Source organism: Rhipicephalus microplus, chromosome X (genome assembly GCF_043290135.1).
Source record: "Rhipicephalus microplus isolate Deutch F79 chromosome X, USDA_Rmic, whole genome shotgun sequence".
Classification (NCBI taxonomy): domain Eukaryota; kingdom Metazoa; phylum Arthropoda; class Arachnida; order Ixodida; family Ixodidae; genus Rhipicephalus; species Rhipicephalus microplus.
In genome coordinates, this window is record NC_134710.1 from 260,995,092 (window position 1) to 261,019,382 (window position 24,291).

Below are 24,291 nucleotides of genomic sequence, written 5' to 3' on the forward strand. Positions count from 1 at the left end.
AATAACACATTAACGATGGAGGAGCAGAGGGGCTCACCAACGAATGATCAAAACGTTTATGACTATGTTCTCTTCGTACGCTTATACGCAATACCACCACCCGTCAATCGGCTCACAACAAAATACGAAGTCATAGGTGGCTGGATTCGCTATTCGTTCTCCCAGGTCATTGAAGGTAGAACACAGCATCTGGTAAGCTTGAAGCGCTTGAGGTAAACCAATAGGAGCAAAACAAGGGAAGTCCCAAGGTGGTCAGGAGCTGATGTTTGATTAAAACGCCTTGCCCGCTTCACCGCTAAGTATTTTTTAAAATTGCGTCACCCACGTTTGTAAGTTGTTCTCGAGTAATGCTCTTGTGCTCCGTTTATATAATAATGCCGATAAAACGAACAGCATTACGTACGTATTGAACATTTTTTGTGAATAGTGCTTGGCATACGCAACACTATTTTTGGCCGTATATATATACACACATATATTGATATGATTGATATGTGGTGTTTAACGTCCCAAAACCGCCATATGATTATGAGATACGCCATAGTGGAGGGCACCGGAAATTTTGACCACCGGTGGTTAAATAGCACCAAGTTCACGCGCTACGTGACGCCAAACATGTGAATAAGAGTGTTTTCACACTCGTCGCTCGGCTTATAGATGGCGCTGACTGTCACTCCTACTTCTAAATTCACATATAAATCCCCAAAAAAAGTGGATGGTGGGAAGGCCACTGTGATAGCTCAGTGGTTAGAGCATCGAACGCGTTATTCGAAGGTCGTAGGTTCTATTCCTGCTCACGGCTGGTTATTTTTTCGTCCACTTTTCTTTCTTCTTTCTTCTTATTTACATTCCATTGGTTCTAATAACTTCCCCTGTACATTCCTTGGCATTACTGTCTGTTAGATCTCATTAATATTGTGTTAAAACACGGAAAAACGAGCCCTTAGGTATACACTTCTTTCCCTTATATATATATATATATATATATATATATATATATATATATATATATATATATATATATATATATATATATATATATATATATGGTTCAATTCCTGCTCACGGCTGGTACATTTCTTCTAATAACTCCCCGTACACATTCCTTGGCATTATTGTCTGTTAGATCTCATTATATTATGTCAAAACACGGAAAAACGAGCCCTGAGGTATACACTTCTTTCCCTTATTCATTGACGAGGCTCTCGTACTGGCAGACTTAGTGCCGTTAGGTTGTACACGGGGGACTATTGGTCAGCTGCCCGCTCGTAATAAGTTCACGTGCTACGTGACGCCACACATGCGCATAAAAGGGTGTTTCACACTCGCCGCTTGGCTTACAGATTGCCCTGACTGACGCTCCCACTTCTAAAGTCACATATAAACCCAAAAAAGTGGATGGAGGGAAGGCCGCTGTAATAGCTCAGTGGTTAGAGCATCGGACGCGTTATTCGAAGATCGTAGGTATTCCTACTCACGGCTGGTTATTTTTTCACCCAATTTTCTTGTTTCTTGTTTACATTAAATTTGTTCTAATAACTTTCCCTGTACATTCCTTGGCTTTATTGTCTGTTAGATCTCATTATATTGTGCCAAAACACGGAAAAACGACCCCTTATGTTTACACTTCTTTCCCATGTATATATATATATATATATATATATATATATATATATATATATATTTATATATATATATATATATATATATATATATATATATATATAGGACAAGAACTCTGCATATCAACATACACCAGGAGCCCCACACCACGAGCCACACCTACCCAACAACACAGGTGAGTTCCCGACGATCGGCGAAACTGTGACTCCCGCGAGCCACAAGCACCCCCTCACCATCATCAACAGCGCACCACTACTAGGAGGGAAGTCTGCTGAACAGCCAACACGCGTCCCTCCATATCGGATGTCGAGACCAAAAGCACTACACGACAGCACCACTACACCACTCCTCAAAGGGAAGCCTTCCGAACTACGAAACCGCGTCCCCCTATTGCGGACCCCGGAACTGCCTACGAACACGTTCGCCGGGGGCCCAACGCCGAAATCATCCCTACAACGACGAAGGCCTGCCGGACATAACTACAACCTGCGCACCTCATCAGTGCCATCCCCGCACCCAAAAGAAGATTGACTTCTGAAATGTAAGTCCAGCTCATCACTTCCCAGTTCCAGTGCCACTTTCCTTAAAGTACGAAAACTTGCTGACAAACTAATTAGACATGAAATGCATAAATCAACATTGCAAGTGTACCTTCGTGCTAGAATAGCCCCCAAGGGTATGACACTCTCCCTCACACCAGCCGCTACAAATCTAGATGAACACGACCAAATAACATGGAAAAATGTCCTCCTTGAGGCATCTCTTAAATTAACAGAAATCGCTCTTCTTCACAGTGATAAGCAGGTAAAGAAACTGGTCGCTATGACCAACACCATTCTCCGCCACAACACTTTATCGAACGAAGAAATCACCCGATTAACAGAATTTGAACAGAATAAATACCAAGCCATCATGATCACAAAAATTCATAAACTCAAAAGAGACCATGTGCCCAAACCCGCGTTCCCTGATATAGTTCCTTATCACTACAACACCACCACCCAGGAAACCACTAACGGTACAAACGAGCACCCATCTAAGAGCACACCCTGTGACACTGTGGTTGCAAACTTATCGGACACGAGCTTGTCACCTGACGAAGAAAAACTGCTAAGGGACTAAGCTTCTGCCCGACCACAAAATTTTTCGATGAATTCCACTTGCTCCGAGAGCTCGACAACTTCGCTCGAAGCTTAAGGTTGCGCGAATATTTCTTGGACAGGCCTTCTAACCACGAAACAATTCACCGTCGTAAATCAAATGATTGGACACCGAACAGTAATCGAGACAAGTGCTTGGACCTTTATATCACCGCAGTACAGAAAGATATAGTACACGAATACCACAGACACAAATGAAACCGAGAAAACTTGACAAAATCTAAAAAAATAAGTATGAGAAATTTGGCATCTAGGACAGACATAACAATAAAACCCGCTGACAAAGGAGGAGCAATTGTAGTTCTTAATACAACCAACTACTTACAAGAAGCATACCGCCCACTAGACGACTCAAGATTTTACGAACGCCTCCCAGGTGATCCGACAGACGAATACAAACATACCGTATCAACAGAACTAAAGAAACTGTTGGATGCAGAAAAGATAACCAACACTGACCACAAACTGATGCGAGCAGCATACCCTCGTCCAGGTCGCTTTTACACCCTCCCGAAAATTCATAAACCTGGTAACCCAGGTTGACCAATCATATCAGGCATCGGTGCAATAACTGAGCCCATATCAGGGTACGTGGACAAACTAATAAGCCACATTCCATGCACCCTCGCGTCGTACATAAAATACACCACACATTTTCTTCGAGACATTGCAGGTCTGAGTGTGCCGAAAAACTCGTACTTGGTTACTCTTGATGTCTCTTCATGATATACAAATATTCCTTACGATGACGGCATAGCTGCATTACAAAACATGTACACAAACCATAGACAATCTAACACCCCAGATTTCTCTGCCATCGCAACTTTGACGAGGATGGTCCTCGAATTAAATTCATTCGAGTTTAACCAAGAATATTTTCTACAAATAAGCGGGACCGCTATGGGCACCAAAATGGCACCTAATTATGCTAACATATTTATGGGAAAGCTAGAATCTGAATTTCTTGCACAAAGTTCCTTGAAACCAATGTTATACAGAAGACACATAGACGACATCTTCCTTATTTGGAGCCACAGCGAGGACGAACTTCTCAGCTTTATCGACACAATGCTGTACATCCGAACATACACTTCATACACACATACTCGCAAGTAACCGTAAATTTTCTTGATGTTACCATAACGATAGAAGAAGAGAAGCTCTCTACAACCCTATATCGTAATCCAACGGATCGACAACAATACCTCCATTACCAAAGCGATCACCCATGCCACTGTAAAAACAGCATTCCATACAGCCAGGCTCACCGGTTTAAGCGAATCTGCTCTAGAGACGCTGACTTTGACACGAGCTCACAGAGGCTAAAACTTATGCTCGAGAAACAGAAATACCCCCCACATGTAATTAATGACGCTGTTCAAAAAGCAAGAAAACTAAAGCGTGAAGACTTACTTATGAAGCGACCACCGCAAGAAGACCCACAACGACCAAACCTCTGCTTGACTTACAGCACAAACTTCCCCAATGTAAACAAAATCCTTAAACGACATTACAACATTCTGGAACAAAGTGAACGTCTGCAACGCGCATTTCCGTCTGCTCCAGGCGTCGTTTACCGACGACCACGTAACCTCAAAGACACACTTGTCCACTCTCAAATTAACACATCGCCCCCCAATAATTCATGTCGATCTTGTTTAAAGCCACGATGTCTCGTATGTAAGGTGTTGCGAGAAACACACAAAGCAACCAGCACACAATCCAAGTTTTCGATTAACATACGAGGAAACCTAACATGCGATTCCTCTAATGTGGTATACCTACTCGAATGCAACGTGTGTGGTATGCAGTACATCGGACAAACAGAAACAACATTTAGGATTCGCTTCAATAATCACAGAGCCCATGCGAAATCAGCCCCAAGTCTACCTCTATCAAAACATCTCAATCTTCCCGACCATGCATTCGACAAACTATCAGTAATGCTCTTAGAGACGGGATTTAAATCAAATCGAGAACGTGAACAACGAGAGTCATACCTTATCCACCGATTTAACACCCTCGATAGAGGAATAAATGAGAATCCTGGAACACTTGCAGTAATTAAAGCATTAGAAAACAATAACGGCAATAATGAAAATAGTAACTGAGTTCACGACACTGCAGCTGCGAAGGGCACTGCACAACTCAAAACGATTCCAAGTGTAACTACTCTTCCTAAGTGCAGCTGTCGTCTGTTTTCTGTTTTATTTTACTACCCAATCAATTGTGTCATGCCCAACAGCAACCTTGTGCACAGCCAGGAGGCCCCCACTGCACGCGTAATCCAGAAGCGGGCGAGGAATTCGCATTGCGCCCGCTTACCAGCCTCTGCCGCAATATGCGGAACCTCTCTTTCTACGACGAAATGTTGACGGGACCCCGAGTAGTTAAAGGCTTAAAACTTCCTAACATGCCCGCTTACCAGCCTCTGCCCCAATACGCGGTACCTCTCTTTCTACGACGAAATGTCGACAGGGCTCCGAGTAGTTAAAGGCTTAGAACTTCCTGAAAAAGCTCTTTTTTGCCCCACACCGAACCGCCAGTGCCAGGAGGCGCCGTCTGGTCGGGAAGAATGCGTTAGTGAAAGGAAGCATACACAGACCACTGACATCAGAAAGGTGAAGGGGAGAAAGGAGAGAGAGATGAAGTGGAAGTGGAAGGAAGAGTGGAAGGGGGGCACCCGAGGGGAGTCCACCCTATATTCTTTTTTTCTCTTTTTTGTCTTTCCTTTTTTTGCTTTTTTTCTTTTTTTCTGTCTTTTTTTTCTGTCCTTTTCCTCTTTCCTTTCCCTCTGATGTGAGATTGTATAAAGCTGAGCACGAACAAACTGTACCTTTTATCCTGATGAAGGCCAGACTCTAGGCCCAAATGCAACGCTACGGCCACTCAACCACCATGCCTGCCTATATATATATATATATATATATATATATATATTGTAACAGCGAGCAGTGATAAGATGGTTTTATTTACAGGAGGTGAACGATGGTCGTTTGCGGCAGCACACTGCGATCGTGCCAAGACTCTTCGTCTTCCTCTGCTTCTCTTCTCTACCCTTTTCTAGTCTGTTACATTCCCCCGCAAGCAGACGAAGCCCGTAGGGCGAGTTATGATGCACAAGGAGGGTGGGAAGGTTTCAGGCGAGCCACGTGAGTGAGCTGCGTTCTGCTCGATCGTCGACCATTGGACAAAAGACGAGCTATTACGTAAGTGAGCTGGCTTAGACGCTCCAAAACTACAAATGGGCCTGAATATCGTGACAGAAGCTTTTGACACAATCCACGCTTGCGTTGCGGTGTCCAAAGTAACACCAAGTCACCTTTTTCGAATAAGACTGGTTCGTGACGGTCGTCGTATCGTTCCTTCGAACGACGTTGAGAGGCCAGAGTACGAAGACGAGCGATTCGGCGGGCTTCTTCCGCGAGGCACAGGGTGTTTGATACAGTGTCGTCATTGTGTAGAATGAAGGGTAAGAAAGTGTCTAGAGGGCTTAGTGGCAACCTTGCGTACAACAGATAAAATGGGCTGAAGTTCGTTGTTTCATGTTTTGCCGTGTTGTACGCCTACGTGATAAAAGGCAGCACTTCATCCCAGTTCTTATGATTGGAAGAAACGTACATGGCAAGCATGTTGGTCAGCGTTCTGTTTGTCCGTTCAACGAGGCCATTCGTTTGTGGGTGATACGGTGTGGAATGACGGAACTGTGTCGTGCACATGCGTAGTAATTCTTCAACGGCATCGGCAGTGAACTGGCGCCCACGGTCGCTGATAATAACACGCGGTGGGCCATGGCGAAGGACCACGGAGTGAAGCAAGAAGTCCGCCACGGATGCAGCAGTAGAAGAAGGAATAGCTGCGGTTTCGGCATACCGCGTAAGATGATCTACGCAGACGATTATCCAGCGCTTCTTATTGTTAGATAACGGAAATGGACCCATAATGTCAATTCCTACTTGTTCAAAAGGTGTGCTGGATGGTGTTAACGGCTGAAGGGGACCTGGTGTAGCGGTGGCCGGGCGCTTGTGACGTTGGCACGTCTCGCAGCTAGCGACGTAACGCTTCGTCGTTTCGTACATCTTGGGCCAGTAAAAGCGTTCCTGCGTGCGGTTCAGCGTTCTAATGAAGCCGAAGTGACCGGACGTCGCATCGTCATGCATGGCACGTAGAACTTCGGAGCGAAGGCTCTCGGGGACAACTAGAAGAAAACGTGCTCCAGGTCTGGAGTAGTTAGTTTTATAGAGCAACTTGTCTCGGACCGTAAAGCGACCGCTGTGTTGGGAGGCACGTGCGGCGGCAAAAAGAGGGTCCAAGTTGAGATCGTTGCGTCGTTCTCTCTGGAAATCAGCCGCGTTGGGGAACGTGCTTATAACAGCAGCAAGGCAGTCGTCAAAATTCTCAGCATCGCAGTCAGTAGTCGCAAGAGGAATCCGGGAGAGGCAGTCTGCGTCAGCGTGACGACGGCCGCTCTTGTACGACACCGTAAAGTCGTATTCCTGAAGTCGCAGCGCCCAACGTGCGAGGCGGCCAGAGGGGTTACGCAAACCGACCAGCCAGCATAACGAATGGTGATCGGTAATTATCTTAAATGGCCTCCCGTAAAGATAACAACGAAACTTCTGTACAGCGAAAACAGCTGCCAGACATTCCTGTTCCGTAACTGTGTAATTGCGTTCTGATTTGCTCAGGCAACGGCTGGCATATGCCACGACATGCTCTGCGCCATTGTGACGTTGTACAAGCACCGCGCCTACACCGATACCACTAGCGTCCGTGTGGACCTCAGTCGGGCAAGATGGATCGAAGTGACGCAACAGTGGTGCTGACGTTAGTACAAACTTAAGTTGTGAGAATGCGGCGTCACACCCTGGTGTCCAGTTGAAGGTTGCATCCTGTCGCAAGACGTTTGTCAGCGGATACACGATCTCCGCAAATCGTGGAACAAAACGACGAAAATATGAGCATAGGCCGACAAATGAGCGAAGTTCTCGTGCGGACTGCGGTGATTTAAAAGAGCTCACTGCTTCTATCTTGCGAGGATCGGGTCTGACGCCATCCTTGTCGACCAAGTGCCCCAGCACGAGAGTTTGACGTTCGCCAAAGCGACATTTTTTAGAATTGAGAACCAGCCCGGCTTTTTCGATGCAGTCGAGAACAAGACTGAGACGGTTGTTATGTTCCTCAAACGTACGGCCAAAGATCACAACATCGTCAAGGTAGCACATGCATATCTCCCATTTTAGACCACGTAATACTGTGTCCATAAATCTTTCAAAGGTGGCTGGAGCATTACAAAGGCCAAAAGGCATGCCATTAAATTCAAATAAGCCATCCGGAGTTATGAAAGCAGTCTTTTCTTTGTCGCCGGGTTCCATAGGTATTTGCCAATAACCTGACTGCAAATCAAGCGTTGAAAAATAGGAAGCGGCATGCAAGCAATCTATGACGTCATCAATCCGTGGTAAGGGATATACATCTTTCTTCGTCACAGTGTTTAGACGCCTGTAATCTACGCAGAATCTCCAGGAACCATCCTTTTTCCTGACAAGAATTACCGGGGCTGCCCACGGGCTGGACGACTCTTGCACGACCCCTTTGTTCAGCATGTCCTTCACTTGTTCGGCGATAACTTTGCGCTCAGAGGATGACACTCGGTAGGGCTTTTGGCGGATGGGGTGTGCAGAGCCAGTGTCTATTCTGTGACGAGCGCGGGACGAGGGTAACTGAAGGGGTGCATCTCTGTGTTTGAAGTCGAAAGCAGCAACATGCCGGGAAAGGACCTGCACCAGCGCTTGCCGTTCCGTCGTACTGAGAGTCTTGCTGATCATAGCGAGCATTAGATCTTCATTATGGCGAATATCACAAGCAGAGGAAGAGGGGGGAGGTCCGTAGCTATTGCTGCTATCGAGTTGTATGAGGCTTCATCAAAAAGAGCTATCTTCATCCCGCGAGGAAGCACAACCGGCGTGGCAGAACAGTTCAGCGCCCACAATGTTGCTACTCCTTTCGTCATGCACACAACAGAACAAGGCACAAGTATGTCCTTCTTAAAACAGTTCTTGCGCAGAGGCCCCACTACGAGGTCAACACAAGCATCATCAACCGCTGTGGAAGAGACTCGAACGGGTGTCAGGCACCAAGATGGTGCTATCACTTCATCAATCACACTAAGTGTGTCCCTGTCTTCGCCACGGTAGTCTTCTTCGGAAAGCGACGGTAGAAACAAATTGTTTAGTGATATTTCCTCACTACCACAGTCAACGGAAGCACCGCATTGCTCCAGGAAATCGATACCAAGAATGACATCGTGCGAACAACGAGATAGAACCAGAAATTCCGATACAAATACTTTTCCAGCCAATGAAACACTGACAGCACATACACCAAGAGGATTAAGCCACTCGCCGCCTACACCACGAAAGGTGATTGTATCGTCCCATGAAAACATAACTTTGCGACCTAAGCGGTTTCTGAAGGCGAAGCTCATCACAGACACAGTCGCCCCAGTGTCAACTAACGCCATCGTCGGTATTCCATCAATACACACATTCACTTTGTTTTTGATCATAACAATAGGCAGAGGTATATCTTGAAAAGACCGTCCGGCGACCTCACCTTTATTGGCCGCGGATGCTAGTTTCCCGGCGGCGGAGAAGAACGACGCAGAGGAGACGGCGAGCGACGAGAACGGTTGGATGGTGGTGTCAAACTCCGCTCGGATGCTGGCGAATCACTGCGTCTGGTCTCGTGCAAAAAACGGTCCCTTGGAAACAAGTCGGTTGTCCGCAGGTCATATGAAGCACCGGGTCTTAGTGGCGAAGACATGGCTGGTGTCCTTCGTGATTGGCGGCCTTGTTGGCGGCAATACCGAGCAATATGCCCAGTGAAACCACAGTTGTAGCACACGGGAGGGTGACGGTTTATACTGTATTCATCGGAACGAATCCTGGGCCGCTGCTGTCGGCGAGGAAGTTCGTTATCAGGCGAAGAACGGGTTTCTGCCATTCTCTGGAATCCACTGTATTCGCCATAAGTCGCATCTTGGTAGTAGGGTCGGTACTGTCCTTGCCGCAGCGGGACGTAGTCCGGCTGAGAACCCTGAGTATAAGAATGTGGCTGTGCTCGTCGTGATCGCGCGTCATAGGCAGGGCTTCTATCGTATAGACGTGGCTGATACTGAGGTGTGGCATCAGAATCCTCAAAGCCCTCCGCCACCCGGTGCGAGGAGAATGAAGCAACGTTTCGCTCGAACTCTGGTGGCTGATAGGGAGGATGAGTGCTTGGGTGGTTTGCCACTTGCGCGTACAGGCCGAGTTCTTCACGTACGATCTGCCGGATTGTTGTTGCAAGATCAAGCGCCTGGTTGCTGTCTATGCTCGCGATGGTCGTCACATTGGGCAGCCTGCCGAACTTTGGCATGATGCGCCACATCTTTAGTTGCTCAAAATTGCGGCAATGACGAATGACATCGGTGACAGATGTCAAGGTGTCTTTCGCGATGAGGAAACTGTAAACATCCTCAGCGATTCCTTTTAGAATGTGCCCGACTTTGTCTTCCTCAGACATTCCGGAGTCAAAGGTCCTACATAGCTTTATGACTTCCTCAATGTAGGTCGTGCAAGTTTCACCTGGCATTTGAGCGCGTTGCATTAGCGTCTGTTCTGCTCTTTTCTTTATCGTTGTTGGGTCGCCAAAACGCTCTTTGATTTCACAAACAAATCTGTCCCACGTCGTTAGCGTTTCCTCCCGATTCTCGTACCACATTAATGCAGTATCGGTCAGAAAGAACACGACGTACAAAAGCTGAGAAGCGGCATCCCATTTGTTAGCGGCGCTCACCCGTTTGTAATGGATGAGCCAAGCCTCGACGTCTTCATCTGGTCTGCCAGCAAAGGGACGAGCATCTCTCAGTTGTGGAGCCGAACTGGTCGGCGCAGAAGTCGAGAGGGGTCGGTGTTCATTTGCGTTGTGGGACATGTCCAGCCCAGATGGATTCGGTGGAAGTCCAGCAATGCGACGGCTCCGTCGAAGAACTTGCGGTTCACCTTCCGTCTTCGGGTGTCGATTACCCAGCACGTCCACCACAACTGTAACAGCGAGCTGTGATAAGATGGTTTTATTTACAGGAGGTGAACGATGGTCGTTTGCGGCAGCACACTGCGATCGTGCCAAGACTCTTCGTCTTCCTCTGCTTCTCTTCTCTACCCTTTTCTAGTCTGTTACAATATATATATATATATATATATATATATATATATATATATATATATATATTATGAGCCAGACTACGTCCCCTGCAGGACAAAGGCCTCTCCCATGTTCCGCCAGTCAACTCGGTCCTGTGCTTGCGGCTGCCAATTTATACCCGCAAACTTCTTAATCTCATCTGCCCACCTAACCTTCTGTCTCCCTCTAACCCGCTTGCCTCCTCTGGGAATCCAGTTAGTTACCCTTAAAGACCAGCGGTTATCCTGTCTACGCGCTACATGCCCGGCCATGTCCATTTCCTCTTCCTGATTTCAGCTATGATATCCTTAACCCCCGTTTGTTCCCTAATCCACTCTGCTCTCTTCTTATCTCTTAAGGTTACACCTACCATCTTTCTTTCCTTTGCTCGCTGCGTCGTCCTCAATTTATGCTGAACCCTCTTTGTAAGTCTCCAGGTTTCTGCTCCATAGCTAAGTACCGGCAATATGCAGCTGTTTATACCTTCCTCTTGAGGGATAGTGGCAATCTACCTGTCATGATTTGAGAGTGCTTGCCAAATGTGCTCCACCCCATTCTTATTCTTCTAGTTACTTCAGTCTCGTGGTTCGGCTGCTCGTCTATTACCTGCCCTAAGTAGACATAGTCTTTTACCATTTGAAGTGCACTATTACCTATCTGGAAGCACTGCTCCCTTCCGAAGTGCTTGTACATTACTTTCGTTTTCTGCAGATTAATTTTAGGACCCACCTTTCTGCTCTCCTTGTCGAACTCCGTAATCATGAGTTGCAATTCGTCCCCTGAGTTACTCAGCAATGCATTGTCATCGGCGAAGTGCAGCTTACTATGGTACTCTCCATTAACTCTTATCCCGAATTGTTCTCATTCTAGGCCTCTGGAAACCTCCTGTAAGCACGCAGTTAATATCATTGGGGAGATTGTATCCCCCTGCCTTACACCCCTTTTGCTTGATATTCTGTTGCTTTTTTTATGAAGCAATATGGTAGCAGTTGATCCCCTGTAGATTTCTTCCAGGATGTTTTATACTTCATCAGCACCCCGATTCCGCAGTGTCTGCAAGACTGCTGTTATCCCGACTGAATCAAACGCCTTCTCGTAATCCATTAAGGCTATGTATAGTGGTTGGCTATATTCTGAGCATTTCTCTATAAGAATGGAGATGACAATGACTTGAAGAATTAGAGGCCGATCAGCTTGCCCTCAGTAGTATACAAGTTAGTTACAAAGATAATTGCTAACAAAATTAAGAAAACATTAGAATTCAATCAACCAAAAGAAGAACAAGCAGGACTTCGAACAGGCTACTCAACAATCGACCACATTCATACAATCAATCAGGTAATAAAGAAATGCTCAGAATATATATATATATATATATATATATATATATATATATATATATACATACAGTCCAGTAGATCCTCCGTGAGCGGTCACAACGTGGTTTATATATATATATATATATATATATATATATATATATATATATATATATATATATATATATATAAGAATAACTTCGGTTGCCGCAAGGTTATAAATATGAAAGTAGATGCGCTTTCACATGACAAATGTTTATTCTGCCGACGTTTCGACGGGAACCCCGTCTTTTTCAAGGCATAATAATTTATTATGCCTTGATTATTGTTATGTTAAAGTGCATCTACTTGCATATATATATATATATATATATATATATATATATATATATATATATATATATATATATATTTATATAAGGGAAAGAAGTGTATACATAAGGGCTCGTTTTTCTGTGTTTTGACACCATATTATTGAGATCTAACAGACAGTAATGCCAAGGAATGTACAGGGGAAGTTATTTGAACAAATGGAAGGTAAATAAAAAGAAAGAAAAGTGGATGAAAAAATAACCAGCCGTGAGCTGGTTATTTTTTTTATCCACTTTTCTTTTTTCTTATTCACATTCCACTGGTTCTAATAACTTCCCCTGTACATTCCTTGGCATTACTGTCTGTTAGATCTCATTAATATTATATATGTATGTATATATATATATATATATATATATATATATATATATATATATATATATATATATATATGAGATCTAACTAACAATATTTCCAAGTAATATATGGCCGAAGTTATTTAAACCAGTGTAATGTGAATAAGAATTAAGAAAGGTGGGTGAAAAAATAATTTGCCGTGAGCATGAATTGAACCTACGACCTTCGACTAACGGGCGTTCGATGTTCTCGAACGCAGAGCAACGATGTTCTCAAACGAAGAGCATGTAACGCGTGATTCGAACGTCGTAGGTTCGATTCCTGCCCACGGCAAGTTATTTTTTCACCCACTTTTCTTAATTCCTATTTACATTACACTGGTTAATATATTCCCCTATACATTCTTTGGCATAATTGTCTGTTAGATCTCAATAATATTGTGTCAAAACACGAAAAAACGAGCCCTTAGGTATATAATTATTTCCCTTATATATATATATATATATATATATATATATATATATATATATATATATATATATATATATATATATATATATATATATATATATATATATATATGTGTGTGTGTGTGTGTGTGTGTGTGTGTGGCAAAAAAGGGCTGTGTTTTGACAGAATATTACTAAGGCCTAACAGACAATAATGCCAAGAAAAGTACAGGGGAGGTTATTCGACCAAATTGTAACGTAAATGTGAAGAAAGAAAAGTGGGCGAAAAGATAACTTGCCATGGATGGAAAGATAACTTGCCGTGGGCAGGAACCGGTTCCTGCCTACGGCAAGTTATCTTTTCGCCTACTTCTCTTTCTTCACATTTACCTTACAATTCAGTCGAATAGCCTCCCCTATACTTTCCTTAGCATTATTGCCAGTTAGGCTTATATATATACATATATATACCATCGCCAACTTCAGATTCCAAAGGCGACCTGTCCGGACCCAGACATTCTTAGCACCCTCCGCGGCGCCGCACGTCTTACCGTCGCCTTGCGCAGTTGCTTCGCAGCCTCTGGGGACTGAGGGCCAAGGGTTAAGTGTTACGTTCATAAGGTAAGTAGTGGCCAAGTACTGCACCATGGTGGCCAATTTTGCTGTGGTGAGGAAGTGCGTTACCGGCAGGTGGTCGCCAGTAGGGCCGCCTCCCAGGCCTCTTCATTTTTTTCTTCTTTTTTTTCTTTTTTTAATTTATTCATCACGCGTTTTAAGTAAGTATATGATTGGGAATGGTCTGGCATCTGCATTCGAACAGAATTTTGTCATTGCATGCTAGGCGGCTACGCTATATCTATGTGGTTGTTTCTCTAGCGCTTTCTTAGCACTGTAGAATACCACCTAATAGCCTAGCAGGTCTCACTTTCACATGACTCGTAATACGCCTGGACTTTTCTGAACTGTTTGAAATTCCATAATTGAATTTAAAAAAGTTGAAGTTGAATTAGTCAAGTGGACTTTGTGTATGTGTATGGTGCCGAGACTCGCCGGGTTCTATCAATTCAAGCTGACCCTATGCAGTGAGTGATGCAAACACGTCATTGCATTGCTATGAAGTTTCTTGTCTTTCGCCGCTCTGTATAATTAGAAAGAACTCGTGCTGTACCTTTTCGTTTACCATAGATTCTACGTTATTAGTTTAGCCGTATACGTAGTTACTAGTACGCATATCTCACTCCCGACTGAGGACCACCACTATGTCTATTTACCAGAGTTTTAGTTAGTACTCCAAAACGCCCACAAAAAAAGAATAGAACCCCAAAGGCAGCGCCAGCCTATTCTTTGGCGGTTAGAAACTTTTCGCGCTTACTTATCATGAACTCCAACTAGTCACAATTTATACCCTCAACGTGACAATCACATACAAGTAGCCGATTAGCTCACAAAACAGGAGTTCGCAACTCGTCAGTTGACAGAGAACGTCAAAGTAGGATGCGGCTTAATTTTCGAGATCTAGCGGTGTGAGTAAAAATACGGCTTTTGTATAGTTGCATAGTAAGGTTCGTGAGTAAGACATGCGCGAAGTTTCAAAGGAGTAGCTTTTGTTTTAAAGGGTCAGTAAACAATCCCGGTGTCCAAAAATTGTCATAAACAGAACTATCTGAAATTTTACTTTGTGAACATGCTTCCGCAAAAAAAAAATTGCGAATAGGTGTTATTAAGGAACATACACAGGTTAGAACATTGGTTTTCGCCGGTTTCAAATTTTTGCGCGTCCTCGCCACCTTTATCCCTCACCGGGAGAGGAAGGCGTAGCCCGTAGTCATGACCGGTTTAGACCAATCGATGACCTGCGAACTACGTCAAGTCAGCGATCAGCAACTTAGCGTCACTGCGTGTGGAAGGAGGATTTGTCAGGCGTTGGAAACGGGTGCGGAAATTGATTTTCGAAAGGAAGGCTCTGTGCAGCGCGCAGCGCTGTAATATTTGTAAAGCATGATCACCGTGGTCTACTCTACGAATTGCCGAGCTTTTATGGAGGTGAAAAAAAATGTCGGAGCCTGTTTACTGGCCCTTTAGGGAGAAAAAAATTTGCATCTGTACAACCACAAGGTAATATGAAGCTTGCTTTTGTCTCGCCTTTACTGCATACCATGTCAGCGCGAAGTTCCAGCGGGGACTTTTCGGAGCAAATAAGGCATTATGATACAATTAATTGTCTCCTTTTTCTAGTAATGTTGTAGCATAAAATGTCCAAAAAGGCAATAGGGGGTATTTTATGTAATGGTTTCTCCCCCGTGGCCTATAAAAGTGCAGGTTCAATTTAACCGCTTCTTGGTTCCAAGGGGTTGAAATATAATGAACTCGATAGCCTGCAAGACATAATTAGCACGTTTTGTTCAAGTTCTGATAATTAGTGTGTATGTTGTTAATAATAAATAATAGCATAGTTTAGGTATACTGTAACTAAGCTGTTTCTATGATGTACACGTAGGAGAAAATTCAGTATCGTTCCCACAAATGACACCCACTTCGCAATTTCTGGTTGTGATTTAAACATTACATCCATATTTTTTAAACGTCGTTGGGTGTTTAAAATATTAAAGCACGCCAGCTTTACTAAATGGGCTTTTAATTGCAATATTTTCAGCACCTTTGAATCAATATGAAAGAAGGAATGAAAATGTTTATCTTCCTCCTGAAATGGTGACTGAAGTGTCATTTAGGGGCACAATATCGAATCATCTAGGAATTGTACACCTAGAATACATGATTACATCATGCACACCACTGGTGAGCGATAACGCGTCAGCCTATACCTTAAAGTCATAAGTACAGCTTAGGTAAAGTACACCTAAATTATAATAATATTTATTGCTCAGACCATGTGAATTATTTACCAGGACCCAAACAAGACCCTAATACTGTATTGCAGGCCACCGACTGCCTTTTAATTCTGCGCCTTGGGACTAAGGATGCTGTTTCATATAGCCTGCCCTTTGATGGTCCAAGGGGAGGATACCATTACAGAAAAATAAGCACTATTACCCTTTCTTGACGTTCTATAAGCCAGTAATAATAACAAAACAAGTGACAAGCAGTTGTATGACATGCCTTGTTCACTGCGGAAAAGCCCCCGCTGGAATCTCGCACTGACGTGTTATGCAGTGAAGGCGACGCATAGGCAAGCTTCTTACTATACCTTCAGGTTCACTACTCCTTTGAAACTTTCTGCATATCTAATTACTAACAAATTATACTGTGTAACAATATATAGGCTCTATTTTTACTTGGACCGCTTCATGGCAAAAATAAAACCGCAATGTGAGTCAAATGCTACTTTTTTCAACTTTTCACAATATCCTGGCATTATTTGTGCTTGGTATGCTCCCGAAGTGTTTTAATTATTTAATATAGAATTCTTTAACACAAACTCTAAATACATTACGTGCAAAAAAATGCACCTCTATAAAAATTATAAACTTACCGTATATTGCACTTTTTTGCTATGGCGAAAAGTGCAGCTTAAAGAATTAATAAATTATCATAGTCATGAAAGACTAGCGCGTTGAAATTCCGGAAAAAATTGTTCCATTGTAATTTCTAAAACCAGTAATATTATACAGATGATTTAGCGCGGCACAGTTTCACATGGTTGCTCAAAATTTTAAGCATTCTCTAGGCAACACAAAACCAAATTGTGTAATATTTATTTGTAACATTGAACTATACCTGCGTGATTTTCGAAGTTTATTCAGTGTTCAAAACATATACGGGATATAGACATATAATTACAGAAAAAGGTCCCATTGTGTACACTGCGTAGGAACCTTAATTTAATGGTAAAAAAGAAAATACTATTTAACAGCCAAACGGATGTAGCATAGTATTTATAGTGAAGAGTACAAAAATATAAACAATGGCGATTCTACGAGTTATACAATTTAAAGCCCAAAAGTGTCGGGAGAAGAAACTGTAGTATAATAAAATCAGACACTAATCACAACGACATACTTATAGATGTGTTTGAAGAACATAGTCCTTGAGGCACAGAGCATGATATGAGATTGTCGATAATTGACCGGGTACTTTTGATATATATATATATATATATATATATATATATATATATATATATATATATTCCGCGTGTGTGTATGTGTCCATACTGAAAAATACTCACAGCGTAAACTAACAGAAAGCAAAAGAAGCTAACAAACAAACAAGCGCAGACTGAAACTTAATTTGTTCACTGGAGATAATATGTGCCAGAAAAACACTAAGGGAAAGGCCACACAAAAGGAGGTTCTACCGTCCTCAAGTGTCATCTAGAAATAATACTTCACACTCTCCTTTTCATCATGAATCTGTACCAATCAGCCCACCTTTCATCCTGCTGTGTATGTGTGTTCTCGCCACCGCTGAGTTGCGCGTATCATTTGCATTAGGGCACAGTTTTCGAACAGCGTTTTCTCGCAAACCTAAACCTTTATCGCACATAAATAACGGCACCCTCACTGCGCTACCTCCTCTCATGATCTTGTTTGTAAGCTTTACGTATACGCTTAGCACGCTACTTTGACGGCAAATATCGCTAATAAACAACAATGTCCACAGGGTTCGTCGTTTTTGATTGATTGATTGATTAATTGAGTGATCGATTGTGTTATATACTTTATTTATTCATTGATCGCAGCATTCACAAATACCTAAAAGTAAGAGAAACCGTGGCGCTTTCAGAACACTCAAGCTCATTTGATTAAGGGTTCATTCAAGAAATATCGTGACATTCTTCACGGTGCAGTACCAAGGCCCGAAACCATGGTATGCTTTGAGGTATGCCATACTGGGAGACGTAGGACCAATTTTTGTTACCCTATTCTCTAACACGTTCTTAAACAAGCCTACGCGGGTCTTTTTTTTAATTTCGTGGGTCTCTTTTAATTAATAAGTCATATGGAGTAAGCTGCTTCGGCGGGTATCTTTCTCGTTACCACAAATTCTCACGTCGGCAAAACGCAGCCAGGGTGTCAAGATTTATCTCTATACCGGATAACCGAAAGGCAACGAACTATATAAATAATTTAGGAGAAGTACGTCCAATATTGACAGCCTGGTATTAGATGACAAGGTGACTCCAACAATTTCATGGAAGTAAGCGTGAGCATTGTGCTAGGAGGTTTTTGCTCATTCCACAGCGACTTTTTTTTTTGTTCTACAACTATATCGAAGTGATTTAGAGCAGACTATTTTTCCCGAGACTTGACCAAACAAATTGGACACAAGCAGGCACTAGTGTGTATCAACTTTGTCTTGTCCCGTCTGGAAAAATTTCTACGCTATATCACTTCGAATATGCCCTGTTGACAACATCAGAAGGCAGCCCTAGCTACTACATTTGTTGTTCCCGTGTTCTTAGAACGTTTTTTTTTTCATGTCGGTGCTGATTTGGATCAGGTGATCGACCACGGTCGTCACCTCATGAATAGGTTGAATCGATTTTTCAGATATTGAAAAAAAAAACATTCTCCAACCTAAGTGAAGTTACGTGTACACAACACCAGTGTGGTAGTACTTATATGACAATGCCTAAATGTAATAGAAAATCCATACTGCACAGCAAAAAAAAGGTGGCGCGAAATACTTACACTGTAGATGGCGTAGATAAATGGATTGTAGCACGAGTTGCTCATAGCCAACCAGTGACAGCAGAACCATATCACATTGATGTAGCGATATCTGCATGAGTCAAAAAAAAAGCAAGTCGTCAGAAGTGGCAACTACAATCATGATCATGGCCGTAGCCAGGGTTGGGGGAAGAGTTCCCGAAAACTTTCATTCTTGCTTATATATACACGCGCACACACAAGTGCAAGCACAAACATAGATATGATATTGCAATATTAGCATTACAATATTACATTTACGTATTTTATAAGAAGACAGTGGTGCCTACTTATTAACAATTTTCAAGCGCGACACAGTGGCTGTAATGGAATAGAACCTTTCCTTGTACCTTCAGATAACATCCACAACGTAAACGTATGGTGCCGGTGTTCGGTTGTATAATAGCAATTATCATCACTCAGGTACTACAAATAGATCGCTCATAAAACAAAATGTCCAAAGAAACCAATTCAGCGTTACACGTAATTACTGAATCCAGTGTTTTGTGATGCCCTCCTCGACGTAGTCGCATGCGTCATGCCACTAATGAGTGGCGTTCAAAAAAGAAACAAATTGGAAGGTCCTCGAGCTTCACCCTTAACCGCGCTGCAAAGAAAAAAAAAACACCAGGCCTGCGTGGATGGCACAGCACAGTGACAGCTTAAGCTAGAATAGCGGCCTTTCAGAGCCTTTTTAAACACTCATTGGGCAGCTGCTGCAAGCACACTTGCTGGGTACCCACTACGGCATCAACAATAATAATAATTTCTTGGTAGTGAGCCGGCATTTGCTATGCTATCCTTTGTCGTTCCCCTGAGAAGCATGGTATTCGTTGAATACTAACAAGGAATTTTGTGGCAATTGTTGATCTATTGGCTGACGACGATGAAGAATTATGCATGAAGTGGGTATGCGCCGCAGTTCGTAGATGATGCAGAACAAGCTTTTGTAGTGGGTTGAAGCAACGGACGACCGACTAGTTACACAATGTGCTTTGTGTGACGACTGATTGTTCTTTTGCTGTTCTAAAACACTTTATTACTAATATCAACGCGATTTCTTTCTCGACATCAAGCCTGCCTAAGGCAAGTTTGCGAACAAGTCCAAAGCACCAGCGTGGCTCAGTGGTAGAATATTAGTACTATATTTTTTTTCTCATTTCTGCGATAGTGATTACGAACCTCGACGGCGGCAGCGGTGGCGGCGGGCAACTATAGGGCGCCACGCGTGACCTGAGTTTAGAACTCGTAATAGTTTTCACTTTAAAAGAATATTTGTGCGCGTCGTTTCAAACTCTCCTTCAATGCCTACTGCATGTGCATAAGTGAGGTACCCACTACGCCATACAATTTGCAAAGTACCCAGTACGCGTCCGTATGGTGCCTCGCGCACCGGCGAGCTGCACACTTTGTGATGGTTGAACAGCTTTAAACCAACCACTCGTTGCGCGATGCACATGTTTTGACGCCTAGCGTGATGCTACCATTTAGCCGCGCGATATTGCGTGTTTTTAAGGAGTCTTCCCACTACACGACATTCTAAGAGCCTATTTTTCACAAAATATCTTCAAGCAATAGTGAGGCTCACCGGTAGAGCACCCACTTGCCATGCAGGAGACCTGGGTTGGATTCTAATTCAGGCCGAAGATTTTTTAGGAGCGTGCTCGGCGAGCTTTTTGTGCTCGTGCCTTGTCCGGCGGTGGCGACATCCGGTATGTACACCTGTGTTGCCAGTGTACACTTCTCCGTTCACCACTCAAGGCCCCCTCTCCAGTGATTTCAACAATGCTCACTAGATGGCGCGCCTCCACCTAAGGCACCGTTGATTGACGTGCCTTAGGGGGATGAGTTCGGAAGAGTTCGAACTGGCACGGTGGATGGACGTGTTTTGCGAGGGCTCCCAGTCTACTGCGCAGATAAGTGTTTTTGCATGTTTCGCGATTGATTTTGAATTATTAAGGCAGCGATGTAAACTTTTATAGCACTTTTTACGTTGTACGGGTTTAAAAGGAGTTAGTCATCTGCTATTTACTTGTTTGTGTGAGGTTTTTTCTCTTGTCAGCACGTGGTGTGGGTGCCCGTACACCGAACACGCAAAATTTTGTAGTAGAGCTTAGACTTTTTTGCTTAGGGCAGGGTTCGTCGTACGCTGCGTTTTGTAATAAACGAGTGGGACAATTCAGCAAGACAATCGGAGTCAAAAAGGCTTGATTAAAAAGACTGTAAAATGTTCAGGATGTGGGGTGGGTTTCAAAATGAAGGCTAGTGCAGACACGAATGCAGAGAATGCTGACGCCAAGTGTAGGCAATAGGGGGTCAAGGGAAAAATGGCGAAAATGATAGTTGCACAGAATGAACTGCTAGTGAGAATCGCCGGGCTGAAGACTGCGTTGGCGACAGGGCAAGAGAAAACGAGGGTTATGGAAAAAAGGCTTAGGTCAGCCGAGGAGGCACTTGCGAAGGTGAACAAAGGAGCGGCCGATGTAGCGTACCCGTACCCAGAACTACGGATAAAAAAGGGAAAACAGGTTCGGAAAAAAAACAGGTTCAACCGGTTCTATGGTCAGAATACCCAGCTTCAGCGAAGTAATGGAGGGGGTAGGAGGGGAGAAAGCAGCCGGCGGTACCAGCGCAAGTAGCCTCCAGGTGCGGGACGCTGTAGCAGAAAAATCGAAGCACGTAATTATCACCGGACATTCGAATTTAAATAGATGCGCAGAAGTAATCAAAGAGAGGGTTAAAGGCGACATGAGGGTTTCCGTAGGGACGTTCCCAGGACATAAGCTGGAAGCAGTCATGAAGCAAGCGAGCGCAAACTCACAAATAAAGCTAATGGAAGAAAGCTCCTGATGATTGCGGGTGCTCTAAACAATGTCTTAAATGAAGAATCAGCAGTACTAGCGACCACACTGGCGAATGGGGTGCATGACATACGCGTCATTTCCCCTCAGGTGCAGGTAGTGATATGCATGATACTGGAGATTCCGGTGCGTGACGGCAACCTGCAAAAAGCGGTTGCCGACGCAAACAAAAGGATGTGGCAGATGAGTCGAGAGAAAGGCTTTGAAGAAGTGGAAATAAACAGAGAGGTGCATAGGTGGGGTGGTTTTCAACGAGACAAAAGTCACTTCGATAAGAGGCTAAGAGGCTAAGTCATGAGGTGGGTTGGCGACTTGCAGGACGCGCAGTAGCTCCTTTTTTTGAGGGGGGGGGGAAGGGGGCACGTGGGTCCTTCGGGGTCCAGGACAGCTAGTAACGAAGAAAACAACCAGGAGGACTCCTTTACAGGTGGTATAGACAGACACGATTCCAAAGTGATGTCAATATCAAAGACACCTGGAGTCCGGGGGAGAAATCAACGTATGCACGAGGGCCGGGCAAATTCAGACATAGGGTATATGCAGGGCGGAAGGAATAGGTTGAAGTGGGGAGATATAGAAAGGTTTGTAAAAACACATGTTTGGGACATGGAACAACCACCTAGCAATCCGGACTATGCGTGGGGTTATAATAGAAAAGAAAGCAGCAAAAAGGGAGGTGGTATTGGGGCCTTTATTCATAACAATACAGACTGGCAAAGAGTGAAAACGGAGGGCAGGTAGCATTTATGAATAAAAGGTGTAGTTGAAGGGCAGATAACGTTCCTGGATTTTGTATACAAGTGGACAGAGAGAAAATCCTGAGATCAAAACCAAGAAATGGTGCAGTGCTTCGAAAATTGCATTAAAGAATTGGGAGAAGATTGTGAAGTAAATATATTAGAAGATATGAATGCACAAATGGAAGATACGGAAGAATATACTGACCCAACAGGTACAATGCTAATGGATATGTGTGAAAGGCATGATATAATCATTTGCAAGAGTACCGAGAAGTGCGAAAGACAGATAACATGGAAGGGGGGAAGGCTGTAGTCGACGATAGATTATGCAAAGATATCACATAGGATGTATGATCGGCTAGGGGTGATGAACATAGTATAATATGGGTCCAGAAGATTAAATGGTGATCACAAATGTATATTTTAGTTTTCGAAGAAAAATGAAAATGGGAAGGAGACATTATGAGAAACCACATGGTAATAATTATTCAGAAAGGCAAATAGAAAAGGTAACCAAAGATTGAAACATCTGGAGACCTCCACTACAGCGTCTCTCATAATCATATGGTGGTTTTAGCACATTAAACTCCACATATCAATCAATCAAGGATCTGAACCTGTGTCCTTCGAAAAACGCGTCCGATGCTCTATCACTGAGCTGTATACAATCGCTATCATTCCCCCCGTCTCTGTCGTACCGTATACTCTAGCTCGCATATAGGAGATTATCCAGCACGTTATTAAGATAATTAGGATTACGAGATAAGGACTACGTTTCAGACACAGTCGTTAGCTCTCTTCCGAGTTTCTTTCATTAGTCATTCTTATCGGGGTGTCCGATTGCTTTGTATCGCCAAATGCACAAAAGAAATGTCAGATCAATTTTAATTCCTGCTTCAAATGGCAATGCAAATGAAGGAGCACCCATCGCAGCTTGCATATAAAAAGAAATACGCAGAGATTATTGTTACTAAAATGTTTTGGCTATTCTTTAGTGTTCGAGACAAATCACACTTGAATTATTAGTGAGTGTAGAAGGAATCCCCTAATAGATGTGTACAAACGTTTTTGTTTTCTTCTTTAGGCTACATTTACTATGAGACTTTAAGGTATTCGGCTTTTTAGGTTGCACCGGGTGCTTTTCTTTGACACTGTAATTACGCCAGAAACAAAGATCTTGGTGTAAGCAACGGCTAAAAATAATCCACTGACATCATTTGTACCGTTCACTGTACAAAGCAAATGCTCCTGGGAGGACAGAAAGCACAAACGTTTCCATATTTGCAAAAGAGGTTGATTGCCACACTAATAGCATAACCCACTCAAACGCTCACTCATTATTGACATGGGTGCCAAATGTGACGCCCAATTGATCGTTGTGGTCATCCACAACAGTTCGGGTGGAGTTCGAGCGAACTCATTCGCCTTATTCAGCAAATACTTCAATAAAACTCGCCAACGTTGGGCAACAGCACGTGGACACTTTGCGAGCAGCCATGATATCTGCTCACGGCAACAATAATCCGTGCCATGCATTATCCACTTCCCGTACACCGGCAAGTGAACCTACGCGAG

At 43.5% G+C, this 24,291-nt stretch overlaps 1 protein-coding gene across 1 annotated transcript in view; it reads right to left on the minus strand.

The window, feature by feature from the left end:
• The window catches only part of LOC119162251 (tachykinin-like peptides receptor 99D), a 175,189-nt gene that overhangs the window by 3,304 nt on the left and 147,594 nt on the right, over window positions 1-24,291 (minus strand). Inside the window, exon 4 of the mRNA XM_075879001.1 lies at window positions 19,098-19,188. Coding sequence (XP_075735116.1) covers window positions 19,098-19,188 — 91 coding nt within the window. The remainder of the gene's footprint in view (window positions 1-19,097; window positions 19,189-24,291) is intronic.